Source organism: Moschus berezovskii, chromosome X, assembly GCF_049115385.1.
Source record: "Moschus berezovskii isolate FMDL1 chromosome X, NW_MosBer_1.0, whole genome shotgun sequence".
Classification (NCBI taxonomy): domain Eukaryota; kingdom Metazoa; phylum Chordata; class Mammalia; order Artiodactyla; family Moschidae; genus Moschus; species Moschus berezovskii.
In genome coordinates this window covers 27,784,537-27,806,181 of record NC_142488.1, presented here as the reverse complement: position 1 = coordinate 27,806,181, position 21,645 = coordinate 27,784,537, and the positions used below count along the sequence as shown (strand labels likewise).

Here is a 21,645-nt window from a genome sequence, read left to right as displayed (position 1 = left end):
ACCACATGACCACTAGATCATAGGGTAAGAGTATATTTACTGTTTAGTCACTCAGTTATGTCCAACTCTTTGCCACTTCATGGACTATAGCCCACCAGGCTCCTCTGTCCATGGGATTTCCCAGGCAAAATACTGGAGTGGGTTACCATTTCCTCTTCCAAGGAGTCTTCCCAACTCAGGGATCAAACCCATGAGTCTCCTGCATTGTAGTTGGATTCTTTACCACTAGCCCAAGAGTATGTTTCATTTCAGTTCAGTTCAGTTGCTCAGTCGGGTCCGACTCTTTGCAACCCCATGGACTGTAGAATGCCAGGCCTTCCTGTCCATCCCCAACACCTGGAGTTTACTCAAGCTCATGTCCACAGACTCGGAGATGCCATCCAACCATCTCTTCCTCTGTCGTCCCCTTCTCCTCCCACCTTCAATCTTTCCCAGCATCAGCTTCTTTTCCAATGAGTCAGTTCTTTGCATCACGTGGCCAAAGTATTGGAGTTTCCGCTTCAACATCAGTCCTTCCATTGAATATTCAGGACTATTCCTTGAGGATGGACTGGTTGGATCTCCTTGCAGTCCAAGGGGTTCTCAAGAGTCTTCTCTGACATGACAGTTCAAAAGCATCTGTTCTTTGGCACTCAGCTTTCTTTATAGTCCAACTCCCACATGCATACATGACTACTGGAAAAACCATAGACTTGACTAGCAGACCTTTGTTGACACAGTAATATCTCTTCTTTTTAATATGCTGTCTAGGTTGGTCATAACTTTTCTTCCAAGGAGCAAGTGTCTTTTAATTTCATGGCTGCAGTCACCATCTGCAGTGATTTTGGAGCCCCCAAAAAGAAAGTCTGTCACTGTCTCCATTGCTTCCTCATGTATTTAGTTGGTTTTAAAAAAAGACAATTTATTGAGACATGATTGACATACCAAAACCTATACATATTTAATTTTTTGATGAGTTTGGAGATAAGTCTACTCCTGTGAAATGATCACCACAGTTTATGCCATAAACATATCCATTACCTCCAAAATTTCCCTCTCATCCTTGTTTAAGTTTATTTTTAATCGGAGTATAGTTGCTTTACAAGGTTTCTGCCATACATCACCATGAATCAGCCATAGGTATACATATGTCCCCTCCCACTTGAACATCTCCCACCCCTTCCCACCCCTCTAGGTTCTCACAGAGCACCAGTTTGAGCTCCCAGCATCACACAGCAAATTCCTATTGGCTATCTGTTTTCCATATGGTAATGTATACATTTCAATATTACTCTCAATTTGTCCCACCCTCTCCTACAGCCCTGTGTCCACAAGTCTGTTCTCTGTCTGCATCTCCATCCTACCCTGCCGATACATTCCTCAGTACTATCTCCTAGATTCCATATGTATGTGTCGGTATACAATATTTATAATTCTCTTTCTGACTGACTTCACTCTGTATAATAGGCCCTAGGGTCACCCACTGCATTAGATCTCACTCAAACATGATTTTTATGGCTGAGTAGTATTTCATTGTATATATGTGCCAAAGCTGCTTTATCCATTCGTCTGTGGATGCCTAGGTTGCTTCTGTGGCCTATCTATTGTAAATAGTGCTGCAATGAACATTGGAGTACATGTGTCTTATTCAATTATGGTCTCCTAAGGGTTTATGCCCAGGAGTGGGATTGTTGGGTCATGTGGTAGTTTTATTCCTAATTTTTAAGGAAACTTTATACTCTTCTACATAGAGGCTATAACAATTTACATTCCCACCAACAATGCAAGAGAGTTCCCTTCTCTCCACACCCTCTCCAGCATTTATTGTTTATAGATTTTCTGATGATGGCCATTTTGACAGATGCCTGCTCACCCTTTATGTTTTGTATCTGTGATAAGAACACTTCCCATAAGGTTTGCCCTCTTAGAGAGTGTACAATATGGTATATTAACTATAAGCTCTGTATTATATAGTAGATGCCTAGAATTTATTCATTTTGTATAATTAAACTTTGTAACTTTTGATTAATACTGAGAATTGGAATACTGCCTGCTGTGTCAGTGAATAAACACTGTCAGTTATCAACAGTTGCAGCCCCCAGGGATGGTGAACCCTGAGGGAACACAGGATGTAAAAATACAGGATATGGGCCCCAGATATGGAAAGTGCATATCGAAGGAATGATTTCACTGAGCCCGGATTCTGGCATCTTCCCATACAAGGAAAAGCACTGAATTCCTTACCCCGGGTTATCTGGGTTTTATCACAATCTTTTGATATTCAGACTCCCTGCCCTTTGTTGCAAAGCTTCTGTGTAATGTGGCTCCTCCCCTCCCTTCCCTGGAGCAGTTCACTCAGGGTTATTCAGATGCTGCCTCCTGGGTTGAAGTCCTAAAGGTTGGTACCAAATAGAACATACCTGTCAACTTTTAGGTTGTGGATTTTTTTTTTTGTTCTTTTAATTTATTTATTTTCATTGGAGGCTAATTACTTTACTGTAGTGGCTTTTGCCATACATTGACATGAATCGGCCACGGGTGTACATGTGTTCCCCATCCTGAACCCCATCCCATCCCTCTGGGCCATCCCAGTGCACCAGCCCTGAGCACCCTGTCTCATGCATAGGTTGTGAATGTTTTTTAAGTCTACAGTTCCTTCTCACTCACCCTCCCATAGACCATGGCAACCACCACTCTACTCTCTGCTTTTTGACCTCAACCATTTTAGATTCCTCATAGAAATGACATGCAGTATTTGTCCTTCTGTGTCTGGCTTATTTCACTGTAGCAGAAGGTCCTCTAGGTTTGTCCACGCTGTCATAACTGGAGAGGTTAGCGTCTTTTTAAGGCTGAATGATATTCCATTATATGTATATTTTGCATCTTCTTTATCCATTAATCTGTCCCTGGACACCTAGGCTGCTTCCCTCTCTTGGCTCTTGTGAGTAATGCTACAATGAATATGGGAGTGCAGAGCTCTCTTTGAGTTCCTGATTTCAATTCCTTTGCATAGTAGTGGAATTCCGGAAAGTATTATGTGTCATTGTTTATTTTTTGAGAACTGCAACACTGTTTTCCCTGTAAATTGGCTGTAGCAATTTGCATTCCTACCAGCAATGTTGAATGTGTATAGTTTACTAAGAAACTTGCAAACTATCTTCCAAAGTGGCTATACCATTTTGCATCACCACCACCCAGGAATGAGAGTTCCTGTTGATTCACATCCTTACCAGCATTTGGTGTTTTCAGTCCTTTGAATGCTGGCCCTCTGAAAGGCATGTCATGGTATCTGCTTGTTTTTTAATTTGCAGTTCGCTAATGGTATATGATGTGGAGCATCTTTTCATATGCTTGTTGCCATCTGTCTATCTTCCTTGGAGAGGTATCTATTCATATCTTTTGTCCATTTTTCATTACATATTAATTTTCTTCTTATTAATAGTAAGAGTTCTTTGTATAGTTTAGATTAGAACCCTCCTCAGTTATGTCTTCTGCAAATATTTTCTCCCAGACTATGGCTCATCGTCTTGTTCTCTTGGTGTATTTTATAGAGCAGAAGTTTAAAGGGAATGAAATCTAGCTTATCAGTTATTTCTTTCATGGATCCCCATCACTTTTTTCTGTGATGATATTTTGTTGATTGATGTGCTATGTGGCACATGGGATTTTAATTCCCCAACCAGGGTTTTAACTCACAACCCTTGCACTGGAGGCACAGGTATGTTACAATTTTAGCTTTTGTATTTTGTGTTGGGGTATAGCAAATTAACAATAATGTGACAGTTTCAGGTGACCAGTGAGGGGACTGAGCCATACATATAGACGTATCCACTCTCCTCCAAACTTCCATCCATACTGCCACATAACACTAAGCAGAGTTCCCTGTGTTATACGGTACATCCTTGTTTCTTATCCATTTTAAATATAGCAGTGTGTACATGTCCATCCCAAATCCCCCAACTCTCCTTGTCCCACATCCTTCCCCAGTGGCAACCATAAATTTCTTCTCTGAGACTGTAAGTCTTTCTATTTTGTAATTCAATTCATTTGTATCATTTCTTTTTAAATTATGCAGATAAGATATGTCATATAATATGTCTCCTTCTCTGTCTGAATCACTTCAATCAGTAAGATACTCTCTAAGTCCATCATGTTGCAGATTGGTGGTTGCCACAAGAGGGGTTTGGAGGATGGATGAAATGGCTGTAAGTGACCAAATGGCATAAACATTCACAACTCACTTACCAAATCAAGAAGTCCTAGGGATATCATGTACAGCATGGTGACTGTAGGTAATAACTGTTGTTGTGAAGTCGCCAAGTGGTTTCCTACTCTTTGCAGCCCCATGGATTGTAGCTTGCCAGCCTCCTCTGTCTTTGGAATTTTCCATGCAAGAATACTGGATTTGGTCGCCATGTTCTCCTCCAGGGGATCCTCCCGATCCAGGAATTGAACCCGCATCTCCTGCATCAACAGGCAGATTCCTTACCACTGAGCCACCAGGTAAGCACATATTTATTTATTTATTTATTTATTTTTTACATATTTAATAATACTGTATTATATATGTTGAAAGTTCCTGAGAGAATATATGTTTTAAAAGTGAGGTATAGTTGTTGTGGGCTTCCTGGTGACTTAGATGGCAAAGAGTCTGCCTGCAATGTAGAAGGCGTGGGTTTGATCACTTGGTCAGGAAGATCCCCTGGAGAAGGGAATGGTTACCCACTCCAGTGGGTAATTCTTACTTGGAGAATTCCATCGATAGAGGAGCCTGGCGGGCTACTGTCCTTAGGGTCAAAAAGAGTTGACAAGACTGAGCAACTGACATTTTCACTTCATTTTCATAGTTGATGTGCAATATTTTATGTTTCAGGTACTAAACAAAGTGAGTCACAGTTTTTAAATCTTGTGTTCCACTTATAGCTATTATAAATATTGGCTATATTCCCTTCGTTTTGCAATATGTCCTTTTAGCTCTTCTATCTTATACATATTAGTTTGCACCTCTTAATCTTCTGTCCCTGCCCTTGCCCTCCCCCAGCTGATCTCCCCTGGTAACCACTACTAGCTTGTTCTCTATATCTGTGAGTCTGCTTCATCTCCCTAGTCTGTTTTATTTTTTAATTCTCCATGTAAATGGTGTTATACAGCATTTGTCTTCCTCTATCTCCCATATTTCAGTTAGCATAATACCTTCCAATCAATCCATGTTCTTAAAAATGGCAGAAGTTCATTCTTTTTATGACTGAGTAATATTCCATTGCCAAATTCAGACTTAAATTGAAGAAAGTAGGGAAAACCACTAGACCATTCAGATATGACCTAAGTCAAATCCCTTAGGATTATACCGTTTAAGTGAGAAGTAGATTTAAGGGACTAGATGTGATAGATAGAGTGCCTGATGAGCTGTGGATGGAGGTTCGTGACATTGTACAGGAGACAGGGATCAAGACCATCCCCATGGATAAGAAGTGCAAAAAAGCAAAACTGCTGTCTGTGAGGCCTTACAAATAGCTGTGAAAAGAAGAGACGTGAAAAGCAAAGGAGAAAAGGAAAGATATAAGCATCTGAATGTAGAGTTCCAAAGAATAGCAAGGAGAGAGAAGAAAGCCTTCCTCAGCGATCAATGCAAAGAAATAGAGGAAAACAACAGAATACGAAAGACTAGAGATCTCTTCAAGAAAATTAGAGATACCATCACCAGTGTTTTATAGTTTTCTATGTACAGGTCTTTTGTTGCTTTAGGTAGATATATTCCTAAGTATTTTATTCTTTTCGTTGCAACAGTGAATGGAATACTTTCCTTAATTTCTATTTTCTCATTATTAGTGCATAGGAATGTAAGGAATTTCTGTGTATTGATTTTATATCCTGCAACTTTACTGTATTCATTGATTAGTTCTAGTAGTTTTCTGGTAGAGTCTTTAGGGTTTTCTGTGTAGAGGATCATGTCATCGGCGAACAGTGAAAGTTTTATTTCTTCTTTTCCAATTTGGATTCCTTTTATTTATTTTTCTGCTCTGATTGCTGTAGCCAAAACTTCCAGAACTATGTTGAATAAGAGTGGTGAGAGTGGGCATCCTTGTCTTGTTCTTGACTTTAGGGGAAATGCTTTCAGTTTTGCACCAATGAGGATAATGTTTGCCGTGGGTTTGTCATATATAGCTTTTATTATGTTGAGGTATGTTCCTTCTATTCCCACCTTCAGGAGGGTTTTTATCATAAATGGATGTTGAATTTTGTTGAAGGCTTTCTCTACATCTACTGAGATAATCATATGATTTCTATTTTTTAGTTTGTTAATGTGGTGTATTACATTGATTGATTTGCGGATATTGAAGAATGCTTGCATTCCTGAGATAAAGCCCACTTGGCCATGATGTATGATATTCTTAATGTGTTGTTGGATTCTGACTGCTAGAATTTTGTTAAGAATTTTTGCATCTATGTTCATCAGTGATATTGGCCTGTAGTTTTCTTTTTTTGTGGGACCTTTACCAGGTTTTGGGATTAGGGTGATGGTGGCCTCATAGAATGAGTTAGGAAGTTTCCCTTCCTCAGCAATTTTCTGGAAGAGTTTGAGAAGAATAGCTATTAGCGCTTCTCTAAATTTTTGGTAGAATTCAGCTGTGAAGCCATCTGGACCTGGGCTTTTGTTTGCTGGAAGAATTCTGATTACAGGTTCTATTTCCGTGCTTGTGATGAGTCTGTTAAGATTTTCTATTTCTTCCTGGTTCAGTTTTGGAAAGTTGTACGTTTCTAAGAATTGGTCCATTTCTTCCAAGTTGTCCACTTTATTGCCATATAATTGCTGATAGTATTCTCTAATGATCCTTTGTATTTCTGTGTTGTCGGTTGTGATCTCTCCATTTTCATTTCTAATTTTATTGATTTGGTTCTTCTCCCTTTGTTTCTTGATGAGTCTGGCTAGTGGTTTGTCAATTTTATTTACCGTCTCAAAGAACCAGCTTTTGGCTCTGTTGATTTTTGCTATGGTCCATGTTCGTGAATTGGAAGAATAAATATTGTGAAAATGAGTATACTACCAAAGTAATTTATACATTCAGTGCAATCCCAATCAAGCTACCAACGATATTTTTCACAGAGCTAGAACAAATAATCTCACAATTTGTATGGAAATACAAAAAACCTCGAATAGCCAAAGCAATCTTGAGGAAGAAGAATGGAACTGGGGGAATCAACCTGCTGGACTTCAGGCTCTACTACAAAGCCACAGTCATCAAGACAGTATGGTACTGGCATAAAGACAAAAATATAGATCAATGGAACAAAATAGAAAGCCCAGAGATAAATCCACGCACCTATGGACACCTTATCTTTGACAAAGGAGGCAAGAATATACAATGGAGAAAAGACAGTCTCTTTAACAAGTGGTACTGTGAAAACTGGTCAGCCACTTGTAAAAGAATGAAACTAGAACACTTCCTAACACCATACACAAAAATAAACTCAAAATGGATTAAAGATCTAAATGTAAGAGCAGAAACTATAAAACTCCCAGAGTAGAAGATAGGCAAAACACTCTCGGACATAAATCACAGCAGGATCCTCCATGACCCACCTCCCAGAATATTGGAAATAAAAGCAAAGATAAATAAATGGGACCTCATTAAAATTAAAAGCTTCTGCACAGCAAAGGAAACTATAAGCAAGGTAAAAAGACAGCCTTCCAAATGGGAGAAAATTATAGCAAAGGAAACAACTGACAAAGAATTAATCTCCAAAATATACAAGCAGCTCCTGCAGCTCAATTCCAGAAAAATAAATGACCCAATCAAAAAATGGGCCAAAGAACTCAACAGACCTTTCTCCAAAGAAGACATACAGACGGCTAACAAACACATGAAAAGATGCTCAACATCACTCATAATCGGAGAAATGCAAATCAAAACCACAATGAGATACCATTTCACACCAGTCAGAATGGCTACTATCCAAAAGTCTACATGCAATAACTGCTGGAGAGGGTGTGGAGAAAAGGGAACCCTCTTACACTGTTGGTGGAATGCAAACCAGTACAGCCACTATGGAGAACAGTGTGGAGATTCCTTTAAAAACTGGAAATAGAACTGCCATATGATCCAGCAATCACACTCCTAGGCATACACACCAAGGACACCAGAATTGAAAGAGACACATGTACTCCAATGTTCATTGCAGCACTGTTTATAACAGTGAGGACATGGAAGCAACCTAGATGTCCATCTGCAGACGAATGGGTAAGAAAGCTTTGGTATATATACACAATGGAGTATTACTCAGCCATTATAAAGAATACATTTGAATCAGTTCTAATGAGGTGGATGAAACTGGACCCTATTATACAGAATGAAGAAACCCAGAAAGAAAAACACCAATACAGTATACTAACGCATATATATGGAATTTAGAAAGATTGTAATGATAACCCTGTATACGAGACAGCAAAAGAGACACAGGTGTATAGTATAGTCTTTGGGACTCTGTGGGAGAGGGTGAGGGTGGAATGATTTGGGAGAATGGCATTGAAACATGTATATTATCATATGTGAAACGAATCACCAGTCCAGGTTCGACTCATGATACAGGATGCTTAGGGCTGGTGCACGGGGATGACCCAGAGGGAGGATAAGGGGAGGAGGGAGGTGGGAGAGGGGGTTCAATGGGGAACACATGTACACCCAGGGCAGATTCATGTCAATGTATGGCAAAACCAACCAATATAATATTGTAAATTAATTAGCCTACAATTAAAAAAAGAAAATCAGAGATACCAAGGGAACATTTCATGCAAAGATGGGCTCGATAAAGGACAGAAATGGTATGGACCTAACAGTAGCAGGAGATATTAAGAAGAGGTGGCAAGAATACACAGAACTATACAAAAAAGGTCTTCACGACGAAGATAATCACGATGGTGAAATCACTCACCTAGAGCCAGACATCCTGGAATGTGAAGTCAAGTGGGCATTAGAAAGCATCACTACGAACAAAACTAGTGGAGGTGATGGAATTGCAGTTGAGCTATTTCAAATCCTGAAAGATGATGCTGTGAAAGTGCTGCACTCAATATGCCAGCAAATTTGGAAATGTCATCTGTGGCCACAGGACTGGAAAAGGTCAGTCTTCATTCCAATCCCAAAGAAAGGGAATGCCAAAGAATGCTCAAAATACCACACAATTGCACTCATCTCACACGCTAGTAAAGTCATGCTCAAAATTCTCCAAGCCAGGCTTCAGCAATACGTGAACTGTGAACTTCCAGATGTTCAAGCAGGTTTTAGAAAAGGCAGAGGCACCAGAGATCAAATTGCCAACATCCGCTGGATCATGGAGAAAGCAAGAGAGTTCCAGAAAAACACCTATTTCTGCTTCATTGACTATGCCAAAGCCTTTGACTGTGTGAATCACAATAAACTGTGGAACATTCTGAAAGAGATGGGAATACCAGACCACCTGACCTGCCTCTTGAGAAACCTCATGCAGGTCAGGAAGCAACAGTTAGAACTGGACATGGAGCAACGGACTGGTTCCAAATAAGAAAAGGAGTACGTCAACGCTGTATATTGTCACCCTGCTTATTTAACTTATACACAGAGTACATCATGAGGAGCGCTGGGCTGGAAGAAGCATAAGCTGGAATCGAGATTGCCGGGAGAAATATCAATAACCTCAGATATGCAGATGATACCACCCTTATGGCAGAAAGTGAAGAGGAACTAAAAAGCCTCTTGACGAAAGTGAAAGAGGAGAGTGAAAAAGTTGGCTTGAAGCTCAACATTCAGAAAACGAAGATCATGGCATCTGGTCCCATCACTTCATGGCAAATAGTTGCAGAAACTGTCGGGAGCTGGCAAGAGAGACCCCGCCCATGACAAGGTCTTGGCTTGAGGAGATGGCACACAAGGCCGTCCTGACGTCCGGGGATTTCTCGGGGCCGCCCTATCATCTACTCCCAGGCCTCCGTCTTTTCTTCTTCTGATGCTTGGTAGTCCTCTGTGCTTTCTAAGAATTCTTCTGACTCATGCTCAAATATCCCCCCTGAAGCCTTTGCATGGCAGCAATACAGTCCCTGAGGGTGTATGGGCCCTAGAAACAGGCCAGGAATGAAGAAAATATTTTTACACAGAACATCCTGATTCTTCTGGCCCTGTTGGGGTTATAATTGTCAGTTTAGAATTTGGAATGCTCAGGACTGCACAAAGCGCCCCCAGCATAAAACTAAGTCTGCTAACCATAGGCCTAAACATTTCACAAGCAAAATAGATACAAAGCCTTTCATGAGTTTAGAAGGGCCCCTTAAAGTGAGATCTTGAGGGAGCTCATGAGACTCTTGGCCTTCCGAGTATATTCCTGAAAAATTCTTTTGTACTTACTTCTGTTTTATAGATCTATGCAGCCTTTGGCACTGGGGAGGCTATCATCTGGGTTCAGATCACATAGCAGGGAACAAATGGATACCGGAACTTTAGAAATCATGAAAGCGAGAGACCACAGTGATCTTAGAATAGCGAACTGAGTGCTGCCATTAGTGTTCAAGTCTGGATGATAAATTCTGTTGTGAATGCAACCTTAGGTAGTGTGGATGGATAGTCTTTAGGGAAATGAACTGTCACAGAGAATACACTGCCTCGGTATGGGTTGCCGTTCATTTTCATAATTGTGGTTTGCAATGAGTGTATCATCCCCAACTGGACCTGCAGAATATTGTGCTGGAGGGTCACTGGCCACATCACTAAGTTCCTTATCAATCCATTTCAGCACCGCAGTCTGTGCTTTTTGTCTGACTCCTCACTGTCTCAGTGTGTCCTCAAAGGTCCGGGCAAACTCCTGATTATCTGGTGGCTGGGAAGGACTATCTCTTCATCTCACACGGGCCCTGCCAGACACAGGTGCCTTCTTAATAAACAGGGAGCTTGGACTGGGGTGGCGTCACTGGCAGAGAGTAGGTGAGGCTGGAGGGGAAGGGGAGACGAGCAGTGGAAACCCTTAGACTCAGACAAGCATCGAGTACCTGAAGGAGACCATCCAAACTAGTGGGTTATATTTTTTTTCCAGATATTCACCCAAGAGTGGGATTGCTGGGTCATTTGGTAGTTCTCTTTTTAGGTTTTGAGGAACCTCCTTACTGTTATCCATGGTGGCTGCACCAATTGACATTCCCACCACAGTGTACAGATCTTGTCCACATGCTCACGGACATTTGTTACTTCTCTTCCTTTTGGATGATAGTCCTTCTGATAGGTATAAGATAATACCTCATTGTGGTTTTAATTTGCATTCATATGATGATTAACAATGTTGAACATCTTTTCATGTGCCTCTCGGCCATTTGTAGATCTTCTTTGGAAAAATGTCTATTTAAGTCTTCTGCACATCTTTTTCTTGATTGTTTTTTAAACTGTTTATATATTTCAGATATTAACCCCTTATTGGTTATATCAGTGGCAAATAGTTTCTCCCATATAGTAGGTTGGCTTTTCATTTTGTTGATGGTTTCCTTTGCTGTGCAAACGCTTTTAACTTCAATTACAACCCATTTATTTGTTTTTGCTTTTATTTCCCTAGCTTTAGGAGACAGATCCAAAAAAATATTGTTATGATTTATGTCAAAGAGTGTTCTGCTCATATTATCTTCTAAGTGTTTTATGGTTTCCACTCTTATATCTAGGTCTTTAATCCATTTTCAGTTTACTTTTGTATATAGTGTTAGAGAATATACTGATCACATTCTTTGAGAGCTACATGTCAAAGAATGAGATTAGAGCATAAATACAATTTGGTAATGTCAGAAAATTAAATGTGCTTTTACATTTGAGCCACTACTTCGGTGTTTTCAGAAATTAACTCTGAAGAGTTATCCACAACCATATGAAAATACGTAAATGTCCGTGCACATGTTAATTGAAGGAACATGATATATCCACAGAGTGCAGTACTATGAAGCTATAAAAAGGAATGAGTACAATTTTGTAAACTAATAAGGATGCTTCCATGATAGATACAGATATGTAAATGAATGTGGGAATTTCGGGCTAATGTCAGTGATACAAAGTCCAGTGCCTTCCAATCTGGTATGAAGAGGCTTTGAGAGCTGAAGAAAGGAGAGCCAGAGCTGAAGCCAGGGTTCCTACGGTGCCAGGGCCAGTGCACTTTCCGGGGCATGTCCAAAGCTCCTCCTACCCCTATTGAAGTCTGAGCAGATACTTCACATTGCATTTCAAGAAAGCAGGCAATCTTCCAACGAGCGGAGGGCCAAGGTGGGGCTCATGGAAATTCAGCATGTAAGATATTTGTGTTCCTATACAATATACACAAATTGCAGATTTTTCTTTTTTTCTGTTTTTAAAAGTTGTTCCTTTTAATTAAAGATGTGTTTAGCTTCAGAGTCTAAGTACACTAATGGCACAGCTCCCACATGTACTGTGGATTATCAAGTTGAAAGAAAATAATTTTCCTATTATATAGCACAGACTGAAATCCTTGAATCATTTCTAGTCATTTGGAACAAGACAACATGATATTGAAATATGGATTTATTGTGATAATGGAAAATTTTCCACAGTGAAGTCTGTGTGATTATCAGACACAGAAAAATAAAATCTTAAGAGGTATGTTTGTTTTAGTCTTTCTTTGTAAAATTGACGTTTATTTACCTGGATTGGCTTAGCTTATTTAAGCATGTGGGAGAAGTGAAATCCTAGTAAAATTGATTTCTTGCACACTTGCACAGCTGTTGCTGATGCTAAGTCACTTCAGTCGTGTCTGACTCTGTGTGACCCCATAGACGGCCTCCTACCAGGCTCCCCCGTCCCTGGGATTCTCCAGGCAAGAACACTGGAGGGGGGTGCCATTTCCTTTTCCAATGCATGAAAGTGAACAGTGAAATTGATGTCGCTCAGTCGTGTCCAACTCTTAGCGACCTCATGGACTGCAGCCTACAAGGCTCCTCCGTCCATGGGATTTTCCAGGCAAGAGTACTGGAGTGGGGTGCCATTGCCTTCTCCAACACTTGCACTATAATTGTTCAAATATCAATTTAGCATCTGCTCTTTGGAAGGCTTCTGGGTGGTTTTGGGGAGGCTAAGGAAAATAAACCCAACCATTTCCTATAGAATTCTAGAGTCTAAGAGAACAATTCATATGAAGTAGCTCGTGAACAAAGACCTAGGGGCCCAATAAAAATGAGGAGTAAGGAGGTGAGGGGACTGAAGGCTTCCTCATGAGGAGTCTAGTGTAAATACACTGAAGCAAGGCACTTGGAGACTTAAGGACAATAAAAGTCTGGCAGTGGAAGGTAGTTTTAAGTTAGGCTCCATGGTGAACCCACCAGGGAGGCTGGGGAAACCCTGAATAGGGGATCAGACCCTCAGATGGCGGGTCTCAAAGTTGAGAGACTTAAGCCTGGAATGGAAAACTACCCTGAACAATCGCTTTGGAATTATGGGGCTACCCAGGTGGCTCAGTGGTAAAGAACCTGCCTGCCAATGCAGGAGACATGGGTTCAATCCCTGGGTCAGGAAGATCCCTTGGAGGAGGAAATGGCTGCCCAATCCATATTTTTGCCTAGAGAATCCCATGGACAGAGCAATCTGTTCAGTCCCTGGGGGAGAAAAGGGTCAGACACGACTGAGTGACTAAACAGCAACATGAGTAGACCAGAGAGAAATCCCCCCTGGGTGGGGATGGAATGTGCCCTGTGCTCCTGTCCCAGTGCACGCAAACACAGTGCACAACCTAGATGTCCATGCACGTCATCTCCAAGGAGACTGTGAAATAAAAGTAATAGCAGAATGAACCTGGAAACTCAGAGGCCAGTGGGCTGACACTCTGCTGTGGGTTGTGGAGACAGAGCTCATTTTATTGAAAGGGACTTCCATTCAGTGTTTTTGGCTATGTTGATAATTCCACAAAGTCTGTGAGATGAGTGTATTTTAGGTGATGGTGAAATTGATGAAGATAGGGGCTTATTTTATTTAGTTACTTGTTTATTTGGCTATGCTTGCTCTTATCTTTGGCACACAGGGTCCCCGATCTTGCTTGCAGCCTGAGAGTTCTTTAGTTGCGGCATGAGGAATCTTTCAGTTGTGTCATATAGGATCTTTAGTTGTGGCATGGGAACTATTACTTGTGGTGTATGGGTCTAGGTCCCTGATCAGGTATGGAACCCAGGCACACTGCATTTGGAGCACAGATTCTTAGCCACTTAGCTACTGGGTCACTAGGCAAGTCTCTGCTGCTGCTGCTAATTCACGTCAGTCATGTCCGACTCTGTGCGACCCCATAGACGGCAGCCCACTAGTCTCCCCATCCCTGGGTTTCTCCAGGCAAGAACATTGGAGTGGGTTGCCACTTCCTTCGCCAATAAATTTAAGTGAAAAGTGAAAGTGAAGTTGCCCAGCAGTGTCCAACTCTTAGCGACCCCGTGGACTATAGCCTGCCAGGCTTCTCCATCCATGGAATTTCCCAGGCAAGAGTACTGGAGTGGGGTGCCATTGCCTTCTAGAGGCAAGTCTCTAGGAGTTGTTTAAATGAAAGAGCAGCTTGGAAGGAAGAAAGAGTTAGTCTCAGAACCAAATTCTAGATTATCTGAATTTCGTTCAGTTAAATTACCACCACACTTAAAATATGATTTAGTAGAGGAAATAAAAGATTCTTTCGAAACAGAATTTTGGACTGATTTGGTGTTCTATGTCCAAGAATGCCACAGATTCTCTGACATCTGCTGGATTTAAAACATTCGTCAGGTTCGGTGGTATCCTCCAAGATGAAAATAATCATTATCAGGGTAAAAACAGATATGGTGTAAAGTCTCAGTGTGGTCCAGGCACTGTCCCAGGTGCTTTAGCTACATGCCACTAGCCCTCCAAAAGCCACTTCACCTGAGGCTCCCAGAGTTTGGGGACTGACCCAAGTCCAGACAACTGATTAGAGACAGAGCTGGGACTAGAGCGCTGCTCTGAATTTGTCCACACGCGAACCCTTCCATTTGTCCCGGCCTGAGGTGCTCATGAGTCAGTTAATTCACTGTCTTCTAGTGCTCCAAAATGTATCTTGAGTGACAGAAGGAAGGACTCTGTGACCAAAACACTGGGATGGAATACATAGCCACGGCAATACAAACACCAAAATAATTAAGAGGTATGAATAAAGGAAAGAAGGAGATAATGCTCAGTAACCACATGATCATCTGCCTGTGCAAATTCAGACACCCTCAAGCGATCGAGGCCTTACAAGATTCTCTGACGCTATCCTTCTATGTAGAAAGTAAACACTCTATTTTTTAATTAAAAATATTTATTTATTTCTTGGCTGCGCTGCATCTTAGTTGGGACACTCGGAATCTTTGACGCCACATGCAGGCTCTTTAGCAGCGGCATGTGACGTTTTTTGTTGTGGCACGTGAACTCTTAGTTCTGGCACGTGTAATCTAGTTACCTGTCCAGGGATTGAACCCAGCCAGGCCCTGTGCATTGGGAGTGCAGAGTCTTAACCACTGGACAAACAGGGAGGTGCCAGGAGTAAATATTTTAGAACTACCCTAAACCTAGTGGCTCAGAAAGTAAAGAATCCACGTGCAGTGTGGGGGTCCTGGGTTCGATGTCTGAATTTGGTACATCCCCTGGAGGAGGGTATGGCCACACACTTCAGTATTCTTGCCTGGAGAATCCTCATGGACAGAAGAGCCTGGTGGGCAACAGTTTGGGGTCCCAAAGAGTCAGACGTGACTGTGCGACTAAGCCCACACCCTAGATCTGGCTGAAGAGAAGGAATGTATCAGCACTTTTTCTCTGACAGCATAACATCTGTGCTGAGTTCCTTGATTTCTGCTCCATTTTCCTATTTTGGGACCGAGTCCCCTTTTCTCCAAGATTTTCTAGAGGGTATCTTCTCAATGTGTGTAGGAAATTGCATTCCCCAGGAAACCTTTAATCAAGGCACAGAAGCTGTTATGGGAACCTCCATGAAGGAGGACTGAGGAGACAATCACCCCTGAGTATAGTGGTCACCCAGAGACTAAGAAGAGGAATTAGATCAGTAGAAGGAGCAGTCCCAGGCTGTGGTAGATGGAGTGAGGATGCTGCGCAAGAGGAATCGGAAGGACTCGAGTTGCATCCCTACTGTCTGTTGTCAGAGGCCCCAATGGACTACGATCACACGAGGATCACCCTGACTTCCCACTTGGAATTCTCAGGAGACTAGGACCTTGACATAAGACAGGCAGCTTCATAAAGCAGAGAGTGGAGTTCCAGGATATGTGTACACATATGTGTCAATGTGAGGACCTGAACGTGGACTCATGGTGGCACACACTATAAAAGGCGGCCCTGGATGATATCTGAGGCTGTGCTCCCCAGGAAGCGCTGGGGACAGATGTCAGGTTGATTTCAGTCTGGGAAGGCTCAGTGAGGTGAGAACTCTGTCTAATAGGATCAGCCTCCGTTTCACAGAGGAATGGGCCTGAGCCCAAGCAGGACCTCAGATGACAATGCTGACTGTTAGAGGGGAACGCTAGAGAGGGAGTCAAACAGAATTCTGTAAATTCTTAGCCCCGAGAGACCCAGAAGAGCTACTTCTGAGTGGTCCCCTCATTGCACCTGTGTGATCTCAGGGAGGGCAGGGCCTCCTCTAGCAGGATTAGGCCCCAGATCTGCAGAGGGAGACGTCTTGACCATCAGTCAGTCAGTCAGTTCAGTCGCTCAGTCGTGTCCGACTCTCCGCGACCCCATGAATCACAGCACGCCTGGCCTCCCTGTCCATCAGCAACTCCCGGAGTTCACTCAACCTCATGTCCACAGAGTCGGTGATGCCATCCAGCCATCTCATTCTCTGTCGTCCCCTTCTCCACCCGCCCCCAACCTTTCCCAGCATCAGAGTCTTTTCCAGTTAGTCAACTCATCGCATGAGGTGGCCAAAGTATTGGAGTTTCAGCTTTAGCATCAGTCCTTCCAATGAACACCCAGGATTGAAGTGAGGACCATCAGGGCTAGTGTGATGGCCTCCCCGAAAAGAGGGCGGCTCACAGAGTGGCGCCCCTCCTGACAGGCAGAGATGCTAAGAGCAGTGCCCTGACTCCCCCGACTAGGGACTCAGGGAGGTGCGGGCTTTGTTTGGGGGCTGGAGGACTTGGATTCCTAGATGCAGACGTCCCGGGCTCTGAGACACTGTGCAAGGAGGACCCAGGGACGGATGAAGATTGAGCTAGCGGGGTTCCCGTAGCGCCTTGCCCTGCCGTCATCGCCGGGAGACCCCACGTAGGACCGTACGCAGCTCCCTTCCATTTCCGCGTCAAAGGCGAGGAGCTTGACCGGGAGTCGTGGTGTCTCTTCGGTGGAGATTCAGTGTCCAGGACTTGTCCGGAACCGAGGTGAGGACCGGAATGTAACTGAAGGGTCTGTGCGAACCCACTGTTAAGAAAAGTGACCCAGCCGCATCCCACCACTGTGATCTGGCCCTTTCGAGTCCCTCAGAGCTATCGGCTGAATGCGGTCTAGCACGTCTCGGGTGAAGGCATTGGTCTGAGGGGGTAGGCCCGGATGTCCTAGATGAGGGCCCTGAGGGCTGATGAGCAGACTTGGACACCGCATGGGGGCCACACTGAGCGGCTCCCCTGAACCCAGCTGTGGGAGGCCCCACGTGGAGCTGGCAGACCGTGGTGCCCCTTGTCGTTTGCTGGAGGTGGTATCAGGGAGGTGAGAACCTTGCTCTAAAGGAATCCACCCAGTTCAACAGAGGGACCTAGTCCCCAACACGATTCATGGTTGTGACGCTGAGTGAGGATGGGGGCTCCTCCCATACGAAACGGAGTTTCAATCGGGCATTTGGACATGACACTTCCCAGATCACCTCCGGGAAGTGAGAGACCAGGTCAAGGCGGGGAGCGTCAGGTTGGGAAGGGAGAGTTTCCGGTTCCCTGGTGGGATGGTGAGAACCTCGGGGGCTGTGGGGATGTTCCACACCACATCATTCAGACCACATCCTGCCTGTCATCATCCCTTTGAGAGCTCAAGGATACGTGGCGGTTCCCACTGCGGGCTAAAGGGGAAGCAACTGCCCTCAGACCAGTCCTCCCTGGTCCGAGGGGTGTGGTCAGCAGATTGAGAAATCTTAGACCCTGTCATAAATCAAATGTGGGCCTTGGTTGCGTCTATGTCCTGGCTATAGTAAAGAGTGCTGCAACGAACATTGGAGTACAAGTGTTTTTTAAGTTACTGTTTCCTCAGGGTATATGCCCAGTAATGGGATTGTTGGCTCATGTGGTAACTTTAGTCCTAATTTTTATGCAGAGTGAATTAAGCCAGCATTGCATATTAACGCATATACAGGGATTTCGGAAAGGTGGTATTGCTGAACCGACTTGCAGGGCAGCAGTGGAGTTGCAGACATAGAGAACAGAGTCGGGGATGCTGGGGGAAAGAGAGGGAGGGACAGACTGAGAGAGTAACATTGAAAGCATACCCATTACCTTATGTAAAATAGATAGCCGGTGGGAATTAGTCGTATGACACAGAGAGCTGTAACCCAGTGCTCAGTGATAGCTTAGAGGAGTGGGATGGGGTGGGAGGTGGGAGGGAGTTTCAAGAGGGAGGGGACATAAGCTATATCTATGGTTCATTCATACTGAGGTGTGGCTGAAACAAACACAATACTGTAAAGTGATTATCCTCCAATTAATAGTACATAAATGTAATTTTAAAAAGACATAGAGAAGAAAAGAGAAGCAAAACAATATCAATATTATAGACCTTGAACTGGGATCTTGTGTGGGACCACAGGGACATCAACCTGCCTGTAACAGCACCTGTTCTTAGAAGACTGTAAGGTCATTTTACTTCCTCCTGTTGGGACACAGGGTGATTGGCTTTTACTATCACACAGGCATCAGTTCAGGAGAAAGTGGAGCTTCTCTGCCTGGAGCCCAATTGAGGAACCTGCGTGAGTATTCAGTGCATTTATCCCAACCCTTGGATTTCAGCCCAGGAAATCTCAGGGAAGGACTGTCAGGTTGAGCATCTACATCACTGCTGTATATCAAGTCGAGGGGAGGGGAAATGTCTAGTCTGAAGGTGCAGCCACCAGTCAGCAAATGGAGAATGATGCCCAGTGTTTTAAGGAGCCAAGGTAAGGACCTTGAATGATGATCCCAGTGAACTCAGGATGGAGCAACACCCTACTGAGCTCTCAGCACTGGGCATCCCCTGGGAGGGAGGTGGACTGAGACATGCCTTCACTTGATTCTGGATCATGTGGAGGTCTTGAGTGTCTGCATCAGAGTAGCAGAGGGAAGGGTGCCCAGGCTCCGCCAGGTCTTGACATTGTAATACTAAAGATGAGCTGAGAGGACCCCACTGCTGGGACATGCTGTCACCTCAGTGAATCCAAAGCAGGGCTGAGAGGACACAGAGGAAACGTAAGGCCTCTGTTCTTCCTCTGTGGGATGTTGTGGGGACAGGCTGAGCAGGAAACCAGGAGTCTTGTGGGTTCCTAGGGCAGTGTCCTCAGGACACCTGCAGAGGCGGCCTTTGATAAAGTCAAGGTGGAATCTCCCTCTTTTAAGGTGCGCATGTCACCTCATTCTCCATCATCCAGGTGCCCCAATCTCCTGACCTTTGGCCCAGACTCCTGCCTGCGGTCCCATCCACCGCCGTCATGCCCCATGGGCAAAAGAGTAAGGTCCGTGCTCGTGAGAAACGTCGCCAGGCCCGGGCTGAGACCCAGGGTCTTCATGATCAGGCCACCGCGTCTGTGGGAGAAGAGACCACCTCCTCCTCCCCTCCTGATTCAGAGAGCGCTCCCTCAAGCTCGTCTGCTGCTGGCTTCCCCAAGGGGCCTCGGAGAGCCCAGGGCACCACCAGTGCTGCTGCAGGTGCTATATGCAAAAGATCTGCTGTCGTTGGCGCAGTGCGCTCGAGATCTGGTGTAGGTGCTGCAGCGCGCTCGAGATCTGGTGTAGGTGGCGAGGGCCGAGTTCAGGAAGGTGAAAATTCCTCCCAGGCTTCCACTGCTTCTGAGAGCTCTCACACAGATCCTCTGAACGAGAAGACACAGATATTGGTGAAGTTCCTGCTGTATAAGTATAAGATTAGGCAGCTCATTAAGAGATCTGAAATGCTGAAGGTAATCAATAGAAAGTGCAGGAAGCAATTCCCTGAGATCCTCCGCAGGGCCTCTGAGCACGTGGAGATGGTGTTTGGCCTGGTGCTGAAGGAAGTCAGGCCCAACAGTCACTTATATACCCTGGTGAGCAACCTAGATCTCAGCGACAGTGAATCCTTGAGAGGTGACTTGGGGCTGCCGAAGAATGGTCTCTTGATGCCTCTGCTGTGTGTCATCTACCTGAGTGGCCACCGCGCCTCTGAGGAGCAGATCTGGATGTTCCTGAATATTCTGGGCATCTATGATGGAAGAAGTCACTTCATCTTTGGAGACATCAGGAAGCTCATCACAGAAGATCTGGTGCGGGAAGAGTACCTGGAGTACCGCCAGGTGCCTGGCAGCGATCCCCCTCGCTATGAGTTCCTGTGGGGTCCTAAAGCGCTCACGGATACCAGCAAGATGAAAGTCCTGGAGTTTCTGGCCAAGGTCAATGATACGGTCCCTGCTGCCTTCCTGCCGCATTACGGGGAGTCTTTCAGACAGGAAGTAGAGAGCACCGGGGCCAGAGCTGCAGCCAGGATTGGCACTTCTGCCTCGGGCATGGCTGGCACGTTTGCCTGGGCTACTGCAGGCACGTCTGCCTGGGCTAGTGCAGGCACGTCTGCCTCGGTCTGGGATGGCCCTTCTGCTGCAGCCCAGGCTGAGTATCCTGCCTCAGCCAGGGCTGGCCTTTCTGCTGCAGCCAGCGCTGGCCCTTGTGCCTCAGCCAGTGCCCATGCCAGGGCCACATCCAGCCGCTCATCTCGCCCCTAGTGTGGTCTGAAGCCCGTTCTTCCCTCTGTGGTCAGAAAAACCTGTCAACTTGTGTTCCTGTAGACTCCACCCCCCCCCCCCCCGCAGTTTTCTGTTCTTTCTTTTTTCCACAGAAAGTTTCTTTAGGTTCATGATATAAGTATTTGAATAACATGGGTCACACACAGTTTGCTGTTTGTCAAATTTTGTGATCCCAGATGAGAAAAACATCACTTTAGGATAAGAATATCCTTAGAAATGTGAAAGACACCACAATAATAGAAGCTCAGATCATAGATACATAGAGAGATAGCTGAAAGGTCTTCAATTTTTGGTTTGCTTTACTCTCTGTTTAGTCTCCCATTTTATAAATATAAAAGCTGTACAGTTGGATCTGCTTATGGTTTTCAAGACTGTTGGAGAATAAAAATGATAGCAAATGATTTATTTGTGGCTCTTCTTTTACACAGACACTAATTGAGCATCCGCTGTTAAGAAGTCTTTCATGCCTATACTGGCGATGTTTAGTCAAAGAAACTCCCAGTCTCTGCCCGTTCAATTATAGTTTCCAGGGAAGCTGTCATTCTGTGGAAGAGGCTGAGATACTCTCTACTTCAAGAAGAACAAGAAAGAAGCAGGGTAAAGAGCGGGTGGAGAGAATATATTACTTTGGTTTCATTGCTAAGCAGAATTTTGGCTGATTGCGGAGGTTGGGTCATTTTTTTTTTTCTTTCAGTAAGAAGGCTGCTTAGTTTCTGACATCTGATAGATGCAGAA

General features: G+C 44.2%; 1 protein-coding gene across 2 annotated transcripts in view; it reads left to right on the top strand.

Moving 5' to 3' along the window:
* The window catches only part of LOC148773254 (melanoma-associated antigen B4-like), a 46,586-nt gene extending 25,308 nt beyond the window's left edge, over window positions 1–21,278 (top strand). For both annotated transcript variants that reach the window (XM_088833588.1, XM_088833587.1), the window contains 3 exons: window positions 4,321–4,482; window positions 18,859–18,915; window positions 19,570–21,278. In XM_088833588.1, coding sequence (XP_088689714.1) covers window positions 19,630–20,889 — 1,260 coding nt within the window. In that variant the 5' untranslated portion in view covers window positions 4,321–4,482; window positions 18,859–18,915; window positions 19,570–19,629 and the 3' untranslated portion in view covers window positions 20,890–21,278. The remainder of the gene's footprint in view (window positions 1–4,320; window positions 4,483–18,858; window positions 18,916–19,569) is intronic.
* The last annotated feature ends 367 nt before the right edge of the window (window positions 21,279–21,645 follow it).